This window comes from Blennius ocellaris (assembly GCF_963422515.1).
Source record: "Blennius ocellaris genome assembly, chromosome: 16".
NCBI lineage: Eukaryota > Metazoa > Chordata > Actinopteri > Blenniiformes > Blenniidae > Blennius > Blennius ocellaris.
Genome location: NC_137665.1, coordinates 13414478 through 13431388, shown reverse-complemented (window position 1 = coordinate 13431388; position 16911 = coordinate 13414478). Strand labels below are relative to the sequence as shown.

The following is a 16911-nucleotide window of genomic DNA, read 5'->3' as shown; positions in this document are numbered from 1 at the left end:
TGAATACACTTGGTCAACATCCAAAGGTCTTGGTCTTTCTCCATCTGAAGCTGCAAGTTGACAAAAGCTACCCAGGTGTCAGGCTGGATTCATGAGACACCTTTGTGCACAACTGCTATGTTTGTAGAGGACTTGTTAGGTTTCAGAAGAACTGTTTAGTGACCTAGTATATGTCCCAAGGGAATAACTGTACTTGATCTAATTCAGATGGAATAACCTATTAGAATATCTTAATTGTAGCACACATCAATATCTTTAATCCTTTTGAGAATGTTAAAAATCAGGGATATCCACAATTTAATACTTTAGTACGACAACCCCTACTACCAATTACCCAACACCAACTGCCTTTGTGGGTTTACTTAGTCGTATTTTAACATAAAAAACAAACAAACGGTGAGGTAGATTACATGGCATATGTTAGTAAAAGACTCAAGAAGCAGGATGATTATAAAATGTGATTAAAGAATATTGGAGACAGTGTGGGATCAAACAAGTTTTTCTTCTTCCTACCCCTTTTCATGCATGCATGTATGTATGTATGTATGTATGTATGTATGTATGTATGTATGTATGTATGTATGTATGTATGTATGTATGTATGTAAATAAGTATTTATTTATTTATTTATTGTTATGAATACCTTCTCTGTCCAGGTTTTTGGGGGGAAGCAGTTCTCCTGGTGACCTCTCGGGGGCAGCAGAGTTGAAGAGGAAGATAAAAAAAAAAACAGAGTGACGTCACTCGGACGGGGAAGTGAAGACCACAAACATTGTTGATAATTAAAGTCACAAGAAGTCATGAGTACTTTGTGGAAGAGGAGGGAAATGTCCTCATGACTGTTCCTGTCGCCGTGCTCCTCCTCTCCGAGCTTTTTTTTTTTTTTTTGACTGAAGCATTAAACTAACTTCACGCTGAAGTTAACTTTTACTGGCGCGACTCTCTCCAAATGAGTGTATTGCAGTCTGTTCCGGAGTGTTGATTTATATTCCAGATTACTCTGCTGCATTACGAGGCGATGTGCATTTGAAATGCCTCGTCTGGATTAAGAAGACACCATGGTGGACAGACGGACTTTCAACGTTGTGATTTTGGGAGTGGGCTTTCTGTTCATCTTCACAGCCTTTACCACATGTGGCAATATTGAAGTAAGTCACACTTCAAGTTGCGTTTCTGTGGACTGAGATCTTTTTTTTCCATCTTCTTCTTCTTGTGAATGAATTGAACAGATTTCTTGGCCCATTCAGAAATCCTAAAATAATCCCATCTCACACCCACAATACTGCGCTTCTAAATACGTTTATTTTGGCATCCTGTGCTCACCACAGTTGAGATATTTTTGCAAACCCTCACAAAAGAAGAATGAGATCCAACCACAGATGCCTGTATGTGAAGTAGGAAAGAGGCCAAACAGGCTGCCGCCAGGAGAATCTCGTGTTTCTAATTTCCCCTCTCTGGTCAATAATGAGATGATGAAACTTGATGAATCCCTTCAGGACCTGATCATAACCTGAGCATCTTCTGCTTCATTTCAGCAAACTGTGGTGAAAAGCCTGGAAAATGGTACTTTCTCTGGGAGTGGATACCACAGGTGAAACACAGCAGTTCACTCATGCTTGTTTAACCTGCTCCTTTTAATATGTGCTTACTCTGTGCTTTTGCTTCCACAGTCTTGGAATCATCTACGGCATCTTTTCATTCTCCAACCTGCTTGCACCTACAGTTGTGACGATCATCGGCCCCAGAATTACTATGTTTTTGAGCGGCATATTGTACAGGTAACTTTATATGTTATTGGTGAGTCTGTTCTGTGTTGTAGATCACACTTGTTGTCAATCCCCCAACACAAAAGCAGGAATTATTGGTTTTACAGGTGATGAGAGCTCTTACTAACCAGGATTGAATACAATATCAGCTGCAGTCACTGCCTTAATAAGAGCATATAAAGTGAAAACAATCAAGTATGTGTGTTTAATTTAGAGAAGATCACTTAGTTATCGCCAATAGTTCAATAACTACCATTGTTTTTGACTTTCAGGAGAAATGCTATTTCCCCCTGGTGCTGAGAAAGAATTGTTTGTTTCACTTGTAGTCATTTAAAATGTAGTGCAGAACTGGTTTGACGCAGGAAAAGTCTTATGCTGCCTCCACACGACCCTGCATGTCTTGAAGTATTCTTACTGCGATGCTTATGCATAAATAATCCTGGTTGTGTTTGTGCTTAGTGGTTACATCGCTGTGTTCATCAGCCCCTCAACATGGTCTTTTTACTTCACTTCTGTCCTCATCGGCATTGGAGCAGCCTGTAAGTTCCTCATTCATCAATTTAAAATGTAATGTCTGCTTGCATTACTTTTTGTAAAAGTGATGACTGTAATCTGTCATCTGTATTTTTAAAATGTTTTTTTTTAAACCAGCAACGTTTCTTTAAGTGAGGCCTTGAGCTCTGTATGACTCTACAACAGAAACAACTCATTCCTCAAATTAGAGGAAGGGAAAGTCACGAGTCACGAATTTACTCATGCCTTAATCTGATAACACAAAAATTTGTGACGTAAGGGCCTATTGATGAAAAAAATTGTTTTATTTTTATTTTTTTATATTCTTCACTTTCGTTCAACTGGTTTGATTTGCTTTTTCATTAAACACGTTGGCTTGTTTGTTTAAAATGGTCAAAATCAGGAAGCATTTTATTTTAATCATCTGGAGCTGAAGAGCTCACCTCATCTGATCAACAGCGCAAAGACGGAAATACAGCTAAAGATCAAGCAATTTTAAAAGCAAAAAACCAGGGGATTTTTGTGTCTTGTCTTGAGCTGATTTGTGTGCCTGTTTTATATTCAGGAAAGGCCGGGTTCATGTTTTTATTTGGCTCGTGCTGAATCACATTCCATTTACCAAAATGTTCATATGATCACTGAAGCAGGATGCAGTGTATTAACAATAGCTCAAGATATTGAGGCACATAAATACTTGAGTGCGGTTCCTGGTTTTTCTGTGTGAGTGTGTGTGTGTGTGTGTGTGTGTGTGTTTTTTTTCTTCATTGCCGCCCATGCAAGCTGGATTTCTGTGTCAAAATACAAATAGTGTTTAATCATGCATGCAGGGATTATCATGGCTGGGGTGCGATGATGCATATAAACAGTATATCCCAAATTAGACCTTAAATGGGTTGGGGGTTGTTTCTCCAAATAGTGTGCTGCACCTTGAGCTTGCTCATACATGTTAGTGAAAATACAAAGAGAGCGGCCTTCTGCTGAGGGTTTACTGAGGAAAAAAATGAGAAGTGATTCAGGGCTGTTTTTTTTTTTAATGCTGCCTGAAATCGTAGTGGTGTGATGAATTTTGATCATATCCTCACAGCTTCCTGTAAGGTTAGATGCATTATTTACACCCAGAACCACTGGATTTTCTTGGCTTCACGTGTGCAATCAACTGACCAGTTGTGTATTAATTTGTTTTGTTGGGCTTTGTGACAGTGCTTTGGACGGCTCAAGGACAGTATCTGGTGGAAAACTCGGAGGCCTCGACCATCAACAGAAACACGGGGATGTTCTGGGCTCTTCTGCAGTGCAGGTGTGCAGCTAATCCATACATCCATAGAGGAGGATAGATTGAATTCACTAGAATTATTAGTGAGTGGCAGAAAAGCCTGAAAAACCACCATGCAAATTTTAAACATTTCAAAGAAAATATAGATTATTTATTACTTGAGACATCGCTGATGCTACCATGAAAGCTATCAAAATAGCATTAGCTTCAAAGCCATGTTGTCGGCGTGAGTTTCTAAAAAGATGCAACATGATAAAGCTATAGAAGTTTTGTTTTGTTTGACATTTCATTGCATTTTGCAACATGCAACATATGATTATAATTGACTTTGGGTTGAGATGGTAGTAATTGATGAAATGGGGCCCTTAAACTTGAGGTCATTGAAGAACCAAGCTGAAAAATGTAGACACTGGGCGGATCACAAGAAAAATATTTGGGGAAACTCAGAAGTGTGTCTTTGGTTTTTGGTTGGAAGAAACTGGAGAAGGCACAAGGAGAACATGCAAACTCCAAACGGGAAGATGTCATCAGCCTGTGGTTTCAAATCATGGACTTTATTCTTGTGAAGCAGCAACGCTTCCCACTACAGAGCAGTGCAAAACAAAATGAGGATTGATTTGTAAACTGACACAACGCAGCCGTCACACAAGGAGGATCAAACTACACATGGAAAAAGCGATGAGCCGAGAGTCAAACCGAGGGTCCTACAGCTGTGATGTGGGGGTGCAAACTGCTACGTTACTTTATACCAGGGGTCATATGGTCAACGGTCACATGATAAATTAGCACTGCGATAGAAGGCAGAGAGATGATGCAGAGAATAATTCCTTGGTAAAAAGCTGCTGTTTTATGAGCTATTGGTGCTTTACATCCCATTTTATTTCACTTTATCTGTCAAGAAATTATGATTCTATTTTCTAGAATTTGAGTTCAGTAAATTAAAAACTATACTTTTTCATTAACAGTCCAATTCCAACGTGAAACACACATTTTGTGAGCTAACAATTGCTAGATCTTCTCGCCAAGGTGCGAGACCCATACAATAATGGCTCATGCTTTATTTGAGAAGCCTAACAATCCCCAAACTCATCTGTAATCAAATTCAGCTCAAGGTTGCTTTTAAACGAGTCTCATATTATTATTATTATTATTATGATTATTATTATTCTCTCCATCACTACCGTCGGAGCACAAACACACTTCATGTTTTTGTTAAAGCTTTTTGTTTGATGCAACTCCTCTCGCTGATCAAAGATGTGATTGCACTTCAAAATCCCGTCTGTATTTTTAGCCTGACAGCACACGCTATATTACTGTTGGCTTTAATTTAAAAATACCTTTGTTAGACCCTCTTACACGTTGTCATTCTTCCATCCGGTGACTCATTAGTTTTTCTGCACCTAAAAACACCCCCCCCCCTCCGAACGCAGGAGAGTTTTGGCCTTTTCGTCACTTGTTTTTTGGCCCCATGGTTCACACGCTGGCTCGGACAACTCATCTGTATTTGTTAAAATATGCAAATTAAATTAGTACAGCAATTACACTGGCTGTCACCTGTGCCAAAGCTTCTAACAGGGTGTCGCAAATCTGACTCCACACCGAGCTCAAGAATCTCTTCCTTCACAGCCTGCAGACACAAATACAGATTGCTTGTATGAATACCCCCCCCCCCCCCCCCCCCCACCCCAACCTTCGTTGTGTCTCTGGGACAAACTAATTGCTCATCTACATTTTTTAGTTTAGGTAGACAATTAATTAACGAATGAAATAGATCATTGTATTTTTACAGAGCTGCAATGTTAACCACGAATGGCAAGTAAGCAGCTTCAAAAACTGGAACATAAAAAAACCCTCCCCCAGAGGAATAAATGCAGATTATTATGTTTATAAAACCAGTGTTTGATCCAGGAAGAAAATCAGGGGGGGGGGGGAATCTAGTGCACATTTGCTGTCTATCAAACATTGTTTCTCAAATGGTTGAACTGAAACCATAACCGACCTTTCTTTTTTATTTAATTACGCTGATTGTCCAAATGGGAGCTCTTTAATTAAAGGTCACAGTATGAAGCTCTGAAAGGCCCCTGGAGTTTTGACGTACACGAAACGTGATGTACACAACAAATTGCATGGAGGGCGCTCTATTTAAAGTGAGTGTTTCACTAAATTACAATTTTCCGACACTAATTATGATCAAACTTAAAGGGACACAACATGCTGTAAACGTCACATCAAAATACTATTGCATGAAAGTTTAAAAAAAAAACATGTTTATTGGAGCAGCTATAAAGAAACGTTTTTACTGTATTTTGCACCAGAAGGTTTCATAAAAATTGGTTTTATGTTGAGATTGTAGTAATTGTGTACAATTGTTTGGTTTTGTAAAATATCCATGTTTTCATCACATATACTCTGTGACACATACAATGTTTAAATTTAAAGGTTATCATGGCACTATCTTGATTTAGATGGTTACAAATGTTCAACATGTTTCAGTAGAAAGTCATTTAGACACTTGTGGCGGTGCACACAAATACATGCATACAAATACACAAAGTGTATAGTTTAAAGACCAAAGCAATTCAATAAAATACAAGTATAACATCAATAAAACATGAGTGTAAACTAAGTCTGACAGCTTACCACACACGCAAGATAAAATATTGCTTTAGATTACATGAAATTTTATCAGAATAACTGTAGTTCTAATTTAAATGACCTTTAGCAGGATGCATTTAAATTACAAGTGAAAGTACTACCGATGATAATGATAATCGTCACCAAATGGACCAAAGCCTGTGCAAACCAAGTCAGTAAACACTGGGTAATTTATTGATATAGGTAATTACTGAAACCGAATGGAATGAAATAATAATGAAAGATGGCAATGACAGGGTTTTTACATTAGTGCAGTCAATATGCATGTGTATGAAGATGCATATATCAAAAGCATGTCTTACAGATAGTCTGGTGCAAGGTTGTGCTTAGTAAGCTATTAAAATAATTAAAACAACAACTAACAGGGAGGCAGTGTGCAGACTTTAAAATTGTCCATAATGTGCCCCCCTTTTGGTCTTCACCTTGTGTGCAGCTGAATTTTAAAAGTGACCGTAGCTGATGAATTCTGTTTTGTGCCGGAGCAGAAAAGAGTGTCACAGTCGTGTAAGCAGCTATTTACAAAGGAGTGCAGTCGTCTCTGTGGTTCTTGGAGAGAAGGGGGGGGGAAATGACTGAAATCTAAATGTTTTTTCAGGAGATAAAACGCAGCCTGTGCAGCACCTCTCACACGTGAGCCTTGAAAATAAGATCCACGTCAAAGATCTGTGTGAGGTTCCCTGCTTCTTGGCTCGGGTTGGGTCCTCCTGTGTTTAGTGTGAGGGCCAATTTCAGTCTCCGAGGCTTTGATCAGGACAGCGTCTTGCTCTTATCAGTTAGAAACCAGGCGTTACCAAAATGTCAACTAAGAAAAGAGGGTTTGCTTGATCTCGTGAAAGTGTTTTCCAAGTGTGGTGGAGGGGTGGGGTGGGGGGGGGGGGGTCTTCTGGGGTGGTGCCAGAGAGCTCTAGCAGTGCAGTGGCAGGACACATCTGGATATGGGGGAGATGCATTTAAATGGTATTGTTTCAGAATAAAGTAATAATTAAAAAGAACAAGCAAGAAGTAAAACTATGAAGCGATGGAGAAGAATACAAATCATAAAACAAGTTGTCGGCTAGAACCACATGCAACATTGAATTTAATGTTTGCAGACTATATATAAAGACCATCAGACCATCTATCCAAATATTTTAAATATGCTGTGTCAAAGAATATTTTAATTCAGGGGCCTCATACAATCCAATGCCAGAATGGGAAAATAATGCAGTAATAATCTTTAAATTTAAGCTTTAAAATTGTTCTTTTTTGTGATGCAGAATATATGTTTATATTTTCACAATTACTATGGAAAATGTCAACATAAAGCCAATTTTGATAATGCATTCTGGTGAAAAATACATTGAAATGTCAAACAATTCATATAGCTGTTGCTATACTCTTAAGAAAATTGTTAAAAGAAATTTAAAAAAACTATGTCTTCTTTGAAATTTTTACAATTTGCTTGGCGGTTTTCTGGCCGAAATGTAGACTCTTGCGGACCGGTACCTTATGTTTGACACTCCTGTTTGAAATGAAAAGCCAGCAACAAGAATATGTATCTCAGCAGCTGTAAATAAAGACATCTTATGGTGTTAAACCAGGTTAGCGCTAATATTCAGCAGAGAAGCACACAAGTAGTGCATAAAGTGCATAAAAAGGAAGGAATGCTATATTTCAGCTGTGGCATTAATGTCTTGTCATCGTTTCCCCTCGCAGCATGCTCTTTGGCAATCTCTACATTTACTTTGAGTGGAACGGAAAGACGGAGATACCAGGTATGGTGGCAACCGAATAAGAACCGTGGCAGCAGAATGTAGCGCCGTGATGAAAGTTAAATATCAAGAGGATTAAAAGAGTGATTTCTTGTTCTCAATATGCCCCCTGCTTAATGTTGTTAATATATCTGCTGCATTTTAATTAAGCGGTTTATTCTAATCTGGCTCTCCCAGACAGCAGCAGGAGGAACATTTTCCTGTCCCTGCTGGTCACCTCTGTTCTCGGCACGCTCAGCTTCCTGGTGCTGAGAAACAGCCGCCATGAGGAGGAGCTGCTCTCCGAGGAGGAGGGGCAGTCGCTGCTCTCCACTCGCACCATGTAAATGACGGTCTCTTCTATGCTTACACCTCCTGTCACTGTCATCCCTCCAAATCCCCTCATAATATCTCGTAAAGTTGGGTAAAAAAAAAAGGACACGACATGCGCTCTGATAAGAGAAGAAGTGATGTACCCTTCACGCAGGTGACCCTGTCAAACCGGTACGAAACCACCTCAGAGGTTATTATTTTCCCTCGGTGACACAATTTCGCGAGGGTTTTTAAAGAAGACTAATGTCCTTCTAAAAAGTGACACTGTCCATTTTCTCCGGGATCAATGCGGCTCTGACAGAGCCGAGACTAATCACAGCACTTTGCACAAGTGGGGTCCAATCGGGCCGAGACTTTCTCTTCGAGAGGGACGACGGTCCGAATCCCTCAGCCTCTCCAGGCCGCTTCAGACACACACTTGTGAGCGTGGACACGGCTTGATCCAAACCAAGAGCATATGAAAAAATATATAGGTGGCACGAAAAGTCCCGAAAGTCCTTGGAAACGTTTATATTTTGATGGAGCTGAAACTGTAATCTTTATTACTCCAACATGGTAACCTTCTGGGAGGAGTGCCTTCCTGCTTTTGATTCGTGAATTACTCCGCCTGTTACTCAATCCTCACAAAGCTGTACGACTTTATCGCTCTTGACCAGCATTGCAGGAGTTGATACTGATTTCATGTCTCTTGTTCAGGTACACGCACAGAGCAAATACTGCAATCCAAGACACCAAGTCAGAATTCAGTAAGTGTTTGGAATGCCGCACACAGCGTACATTACCTGCTATGTTACATTTGCTCATTTACATGCACTCAGAGCTCTCATTATACATTCATGCATGATGAGCGGAGGCTGATGCAACGAGTAACTTCAATATGCACATTTTCGATATGAAAATGAATACATAATAACCTTTGTGACAGGACTAATTATGTTTCTTAACTGTTTTATGTGTAGAAGAATTGAGAGAATGTTATAGATTCCAGTCAGACTGCTTGCATGCACAATACGGTTGTAATCGATTTATGTTGCCCAAAGGAAGAGGGGAGGAGATACTCCCAAAAAATGTAAGAGGATTTCCAATGAAGGTGTTTATAGAATAACTGACAGTCAAATCATGAGGAAAGCAGAATTTATGGAAGTGGCATCCAACAATTATTTAATCACTCTTGTGGAAAATCAATAAGCAAATGTGATTTAAATAAAAAGTAGTTTGCATGAAGTGTGCATACAGCCTCTTTAGTTTAATTTGATGCCGATTTATCTATTTAAATGTAGATTATGGTTACAAAACAAACAAGTGTCACTGAAGGTGAACTCTTCCGATCATCTTACAAAATAGGGTCTTGAAACTCACGCCTTCATCACGAGCCTCTAAATGCTCTCACATCATAACATGCTTTTTAACACACTCTGCAACACTGTATTGTTCACACTGTAGAAGATTATTTTATTATTGACAGATCTAAAGCGGTATGTTTAATTGTAAATAAATACTAGTTCTACCATGCATTTAAAACGCATTTATTCTTTTAAAACTTCGCATGAAACAAGGCCTGCTGGGAAGTACGAGTCTGCTTCTTCAATCGATTTCTCCTGCGATAACTCGTGTATACACACACACACACACACACGAACGCATGATTCTCTCTGCAACCCAAGCTCAAGTCAGAAAAGTAATTAAAACTACAACAAGAAGCATGTTTACCCAATACTAACTCACAGTAACTGGTAGCAGTAAACACTGTAAACAGGCCAACAGCCCAATTGAGCTGAAACAAATAATCCCTGAAGTCGCTTAGGATTTGATTAAACGTCTTACACTATCTAGTGTAGCGTTATCACCGCAGACAGAGCTGCTAATTTATCAACATCTACTGAATGAATTCACTTCTTCATCTAATTAATTTGTGGAAGTTTTGAAAAGAAAAAGGCCCACTTTCTTGTTTGTTTGGGGCTCAGATTACAGATTAGGATTTTTATTGTCATAAACCTTTTTAGAGCCAACATAGAAACTGGGACCTTGAAACTATTTAAAGACACAACCTAATATCTTTTTCACATTACATGTTGGAAGCGTGTTTAAAGTTACAGACTTTAAATCACAGTAGCTTTTGTCCAAATTAGTTAATAAATGCATTTCAAAATGTTTTGTCAGCAATTTTTCCATTGAACTTAATGTTTTGAGCCTCAATTGTGATGATTATAACTCAGACTAAAAATAAGGAAAAAGAAATGTCATCTTAATATATATAGAATATTTATAGATGGTGTTTTTGATGTTCATGGATTGTGCGATAAAATTCTAATTAATAAAACAAAAAATTCTACAGTCATGAATCTTAAATAGATATAGAAGTTTCACATAAACTTGAGAAATATTTACTTTATTATTTGATTAGAATTTCTTTTTGATACGTTTGTATCAGACTGAAGTTGCTATTTACTCCATTTAGTCACCAATTTTGCTGAAAGTACCCAAACGGGATAATACTACTGTGCTTTCTCCTGTAAATATATCTAATCCATCATACTGTTTTGATAACTACTGGAAAAGACGGTGAACAAGCCATCTTATCATTTTCCCAGGTATTACTTGTTTGTATTGCCTTTCGCTGCTCTTAGACTGAAATTAGCAGGCAGTGGCAGCCAGTTTTGTTTTTCCTGAAGTAAAAATTGCTTTTCATGTGGATAAAAATCTTCCGGCATCACAACCGAGTACACAGAAGCTTCCTCCTGCGCTGGAGTTTATTTCAGATTATATCTGTGTTTGTCATCGGGAAAGTGTGCTGAACTTGCACCTGCCTTCAGTGGCGCCCCGAGTTGTTTGCATGATCAGATTGCTCTTTGTCTCGTGTGGATCTAGTGTGCATGTGTACACCTGCCTTAAAGGTATCTGCTTTTTTATCAAAGATGCGCACTGATTCATGTCAAGAAAGGGCATCCAGGCATATATAAACAAACTGAGTGGGATTTCTTCATTTTTATTCTTTTTTTTATAATCTGAATTTTCCCTAACAGCTTCAGTGAAAGTCTCTCCTGAGTGCTTCGCCATCTGCATTTCAATGTGGCTTCCTGGCAATAGGAAATGTTCGACTAACACTGAAGTTTAATTGTCAGTGGAAAATTAAGTCTAGATTTTTTTTTTTTTAATCTGAGCAAAACACAGGTAAAAAAAACCCCAAAAAACATATGAATGCGATAAATATCCAGTTTATTAGCATTTGAAATGGGCACGTGTTGCTTCCCTTTTAGAAACCATCCTGCGACTGCTGAAGGCTAAAACAATGCTCCTCCTGAGTCCCTGCATGGCGTATAGCGGTAAGTGGAATGCATCACAGTGCTTCTGTGGCCTAGGGTTAAAAGGCCCGCAGCTACAAACCCCCCCCCCCCCCCCCCCCCGTTCTCCAGGCCTGGAGCTATCTTTCTACAGTGGAGTCTACGGGACCTGTATCGGAGCCACGGCGCAGTTTGGAGCTGCAGCCAAAGGCTTGATTGGGATCTCGGGGATTGTGGTAGGCGTCGGAGAAATCGTAGGTAAATTGAGTTTTCCCTCTCCGACAGCAAGTTTGGATGATTTAAATTGCCCAAGTTCACACAGAATGTTAACTTTCCCTGCAGGCGGAGGCCTGTTTGGACTCTTGTGCAAGAACAGCCGCTTCAGACGGACGTCGGTGGTCTTCCTGGGAATGGTCGTCCACTTTGTTGCTTTCTATTTAATCTTCCTCAGCATCCCCAATGACGCCTCGGTCGTCTTTGACACCGGCACCCAGACGACCCCATATCTCACTCCCAGGTACTTCTCGTGTTCTTTACTTCAGGAGAAGTGCAAATACTTGATGGAATTATTTGAAATAAGTAAGAAAAGTCAGCTAAATACCCTCCAAAGGATATCAAACCGTCGCATGATGATGTGGGTTTTAAAGAAATGGGCTGAATCTGGGGTCTTACATCAACTACAGAAGAATGACAACTTCAAATTATTTGCACAATTAATAGAGGAATTCTGTCTCCTAAAAACAATCTTTGTTTAGATGTCCACAATTACAATCTTTCCTAATGAAGCATAAAGAATGGAAGAAAGTGATTAAACCCACTGAATGGAATTTTTTTTAATGGAAATGAAATCAGGAAATCAGAAGACAAAAAAATCATCTACAATACACTTATGAAACTTAATGACGCATTAAAGATTAAAAAGGCAACAGGAAGTAGAAACTAACTAACCTATGACCACATGAATGGGAATACATGTTTATTGAAGCTCACAAGGTGACTCACTCCACTATGTGGAGAGAATACAAAAGAAAAAGAGTCACACCTGAGCTAATGGCAAAAATGAACCCACAGCACACAGTCATGTATTCTGGACATGCCCTAAATTAGAAAAAGTCTTTGAGGCACCGAGAGCAATCGTTCAACAAAATATTACAAAAGATCCAAGAGTGGCACTACTGTATCTTTTTAAAAAAACAGCCGCAGTCAAATCTGTTACAATCAAGTGGCGGAAACAAAGGAGTGGATTGAGAAAGCCTGGGAAGTTTTCCAAATGGAACAAATGACATTTTCCCAGAGGCTGCAAAAAGGAAATGGCTACGAGAAGATGGAGACGAGTCATACTACCAGTCGCCCCTCAACTAAACACGGACTGACATGTGCACTGTCTCGGCTCCTTTACTGACACCCAGATTGCCCATACATTCCCCCTTTTTTTTGTTTTGCTTCTAATTTAGCATTATTGGTAAGTAATCTAAATTTTCTGTACCAGTGTATTGAAAACTAAGTAAAAAAAAAAAAAAAAAAAAAAAAGAGTAAGAAAAGTGCAGGTTTTGGGATGTATTCAAGTTCAAAAACTCAACAATTCTGAATTCTGATTCTGAATTGTTATTGCAACACCATGTTCATCATCGTGGATACACCAGCTAAATAATTAGAAATGACACAGATCATTATTATTTCAATCTAGGAGCGAACTTGTTTTTGAAATGAAAAGAAAATGCTAATAAACTGGCTGAAGTTGATATAGAACTCTACGTATTCTATTTAGAAATCTTCCTTCAGCCTCATTGATGTAAGTTGATCACTCTTAAATGCTGTTTCTAAATTGTGTTTTCTCCCTCTATAACTCGTAAAACCATGTCCGCTTTAATAATAGAGGTCACATTTTGATATCAACTCTATTTCTTCTGTCAGTGTGTCCATCGCCCTGCTGTGCAGCTTTCTGCTGGGTCTGGGCGACAGCTGCTTCAACACGCAGCTCTACAGCATATTAGGCCACGTGTACGCGGAGCACAGCACGCCTGCCTTCGCCATCTTCAAGTTCATCCAGGTAATCCCCGATGTTGCAAATTCTCCCAACGTTGTTAGCAGAGCCGAGCAAAGCCGGGTCCAAACGTTGTGCTGTCAAGTGTGAAATAAATTCACCTGAAGCCACATTGAGAAGGGAAACGGCAGCGGCGGACCCGCGCCAGTAAACCTCTGTCCCCCTTTCTTTTGCTGCCAAATTGGTCTTCTAACAAGAGTTAAACCTGAGAAAATGTAGTGTTTTCTCAACACGTCTTATAAATATTAAACACTTTGGGTTTCTGCAAGGTTAAAAAAAAAAAGAAGAGCATTTTTAACTGTTCATGTACAGAGTCTGATGAAAACCTGTGACTTGGTTTGAGAAAAATAAAATGTTAGCAAGTAAGACAGTGAAGAGCCTTCAGGATGTGTTTGAGTCGTGGCAGACGGCCTTCTGGGGGCCAGAGTGATGCTTTTTCCGACTAAAAAAACCAAAGCCAAGCATTTAAGCATTTATTGTCAGTCTCTCTCTCTCTCTCTCTCTTTTTTTTTTTTAAACCTCTGTAATGGTGGGGGCACGTCCTCCCACACTCCAGAGACCCCTGGGTGAAATAGTAACGGCCTCCAGATAAGCAGCCGCAGTGTGTTCCAGCCTATTAAGTGGAGACGGGGGACACTTTTATCTCGCCACAGCTGAAGTCTCTGTGTCCCCCTTCTCAGTCTGTTTTCGCAGCCGTGGCGTTTTTCTACAGCGGCTACCTCCTGCTGATGTGGCAGCTCCTGCTGATGGTCATCCTGGGCTTCACGGGGACGCTCTGCTTCTTCGTGGTGGAGAGGACGCAGACCTTCGCCGTGGACATACAAGAATATTAGACGGCGTTTCCGTCCCCTGAATCGATTGCGTTCGGGGACTGGCGCATTTTTTAAATCCCACGTCCTTCCTTTAGGACGCATCTCAAAGGTCATACACATTTGGATATCGGCCACTACTGAAGCTGCCTTGCATTAAGAAAACCCCTCATCGTACTACATTGTCATTAATCAGCCTGGATTGTACTTTGCACACGATTTGTCTTAATTACACAAAACAGTCATTTTTGTTAATTTTTTTAACAAAGGTTTTTTTTTTCATCAATTAATGTCTTTTCCCTTAGCTATTTAATAACTACTGACTTATTGCTTCCAGCTCAGGTTTTTAATAATTATAGCGATGCTGCTGACTATTTTTTAACCTTTTAAAGCCGTTTATCGATAATTAAATATCAGATATTTTTTTCATGCATGACGATCACTATTATTTGTACATTTTGAATACTAATGTCAATGTATTTTTGAGAATATTTGATGAATAAATGTTTTGTGCATTTTCACTGTGTAGTATTTTGTATGTGTCACATAGCTAAGAAACGGTTTGATTCTACACATAAATATTGATTTGAGGGCACATTTTACGGTTCATGCTCATTGATTGGGTTGCATATGTAAATTAGGCAAACTGGGAATCCAGGCTTGTATTTTATGCACGTTCCCCTCATTGCGCTTGTATTCAGCCCACAACACATTTGACAATAAGTCATAAAAAGAGCAATCTTACTGAATTATTAACATTACAAGGGAATTTTTTTTTTCTACCACAGTTTGTGTTTGAGATGTAGAGATTTCCAGATTTTCTTTTCCTGGTCAAAACGTGCATCTAGTAGTCACTCCATTGTATCACAAGATAAACCTGATGGATTTAATCCTAATTTGCCTGATTTATTTGAAAAGCAATGAGGCCATTAATCAAAAAAAAAAAAAAGAAAAGGAGCAGGCGAGGTCCAAGTTTAAGAGTATGGGTTACAGGCCCAGAGGTCCCACATTACCTCACTGGTAATTGAGTATTGATTACATTATAATGAGAGTAAGCAGTTTTCTGTGATCTTAAGTCAATTGTGCCACTTACTTGACAACAACAAAGCACTGAAGGGCTAAGTGAAGTATACAGCATTTACTCACAGAATTAAACACTGGCAGCGTTCATATTATTGGTTTGGAGAGAGAACCTCGTGAGGAAAGTAACTTAACTTTGGCTTAATCTATTACTGGAACAGCGGCGTGCTTTGTCCACGAGGCATGAAGCGCCAGAAACGAGGAAGGGAATTAAAAATGAGAGCAAGTTTAACGTCTCAAGGGTAGAAGAATGGTGTAGTGATTAGCACTATGGTATCCACTGTGAGAAAACCATGAGATTGATTCTGGGGGGTTTTGTGTGGAGTTTGCGCGTTTTTTTTCCTGTGATTGCATGTTTTGTTTTCTTGTTTTCCTGTGGGCTTCCTCAGAATGTTGTGTAAAGGTTCGCACTGTTACCTCACTAGGAGAAGACTCTAGTTTGATTTGGAACCACAATGGATTCCACTTGGTGTTTCCTCACCACTTTAGCAGTCCACATCGTGCTTTCTAATGTTAACCCCATTTACTCATTCACACATTTGGTGAACTGAGTCACAAAGTAACATTTCCCAGTTTCATGCATGTATATTTCAGCAAATAGTCTGTAAAGGTTTAGCCATGTCTGGAGTTTGTACCTCTTCCCTGGCTTCTTCCTGATATTCTGGAGACTCCAGGATTCACTGATTGGTAGCTGCGGACAGCTTGATGTTTAATAAGCTACATGAAAATAAAGAATTGCATTATTTTCTGGGTCACAAACACCCCGTTATAAAAGAGTTTCCACAGTTAGGAATGCCAAAGTGGCAAGGTGCTACAGTGGTTAGCACTATTGTGTAAAATCAGGATGGATCCTGACTACTTTGTTCCTTGACTTCAGTTTCAAACTTTGATTTCAAGATCATTTAGCTTTTATGCAATTCTCCTAATCTGTTATGCTTTAATCAAATATTACTTCTGCCCTTCAAACTGTACTTTCAAGATAATACTTTGATACTTCGTCTTCCCCTTCAGCTGTTGTTTTATTCAAATATTAACTTACCTGCTTTAAATGCATTCATAGAACAAATTCCGACTGCAAATTGTGAATTTAGTTTAAAAGCAGATAAAACCTGCTCTTCTTTCACTTCATCCTCACATGACTGTTGTCCTGAGATCTGCGCAGCACTGTTGTGTTATCAGTGGAGTTCTGCAGCATCGACGTACTTAACCAATGAGCCCGTTTCCATTTCAGAGTCTGCCTATGCTCAAGGGATTAATTCATTTATTAATTTTCATCTGTGACCCTGTTTGATTGCTTCAGACTGTCGGTTTAACCAGCGAGAAGGATTTATTACCGAGTCCCTGTACCTGTAGCTCGCTCAGTTATTAAATTTGAAGACTTGTCTCATTTCCATGAATTATGGAAATCACACATCTGAGAATATTTG

The 16911-nt window shown here is 39.3% G+C and overlaps 1 protein-coding gene across 2 annotated transcripts; it reads left to right on the top strand.

The window, feature by feature from the left end:
* Window positions 1–828: 828 nt before the first annotated feature.
* Window positions 829–14925, top strand: LOC308141837 (UNC93-like protein MFSD11). 2 transcript variants are annotated; one of them, XM_080512066.1, is made up of 13 exons: window positions 829–1148; window positions 1536–1591; window positions 1671–1778; window positions 2226–2305; window positions 3480–3576; window positions 7903–7961; window positions 8136–8280; window positions 8967–9016; window positions 11528–11593; window positions 11684–11809; window positions 11894–12068; window positions 13466–13601; window positions 14276–14925. In XM_080512066.1, exons 1-13 carry the CDS (start codon window positions 1059–1061, stop codon window positions 14426–14428), a joined length of 1341 nt encoding a protein of 446 aa, XP_080368192.1. In that variant the 5' UTR covers window positions 829–1058; the 3' UTR covers window positions 14429–14925. The 2 variants fall into 2 exon arrangements, with proteins under 2 accessions (XP_080368192.1, XP_080368191.1); XM_080512065.1 differs by having other exon boundaries at window positions 11684–12068.
* The last annotated feature ends 1986 nt before the right edge of the window (window positions 14926–16911 follow it).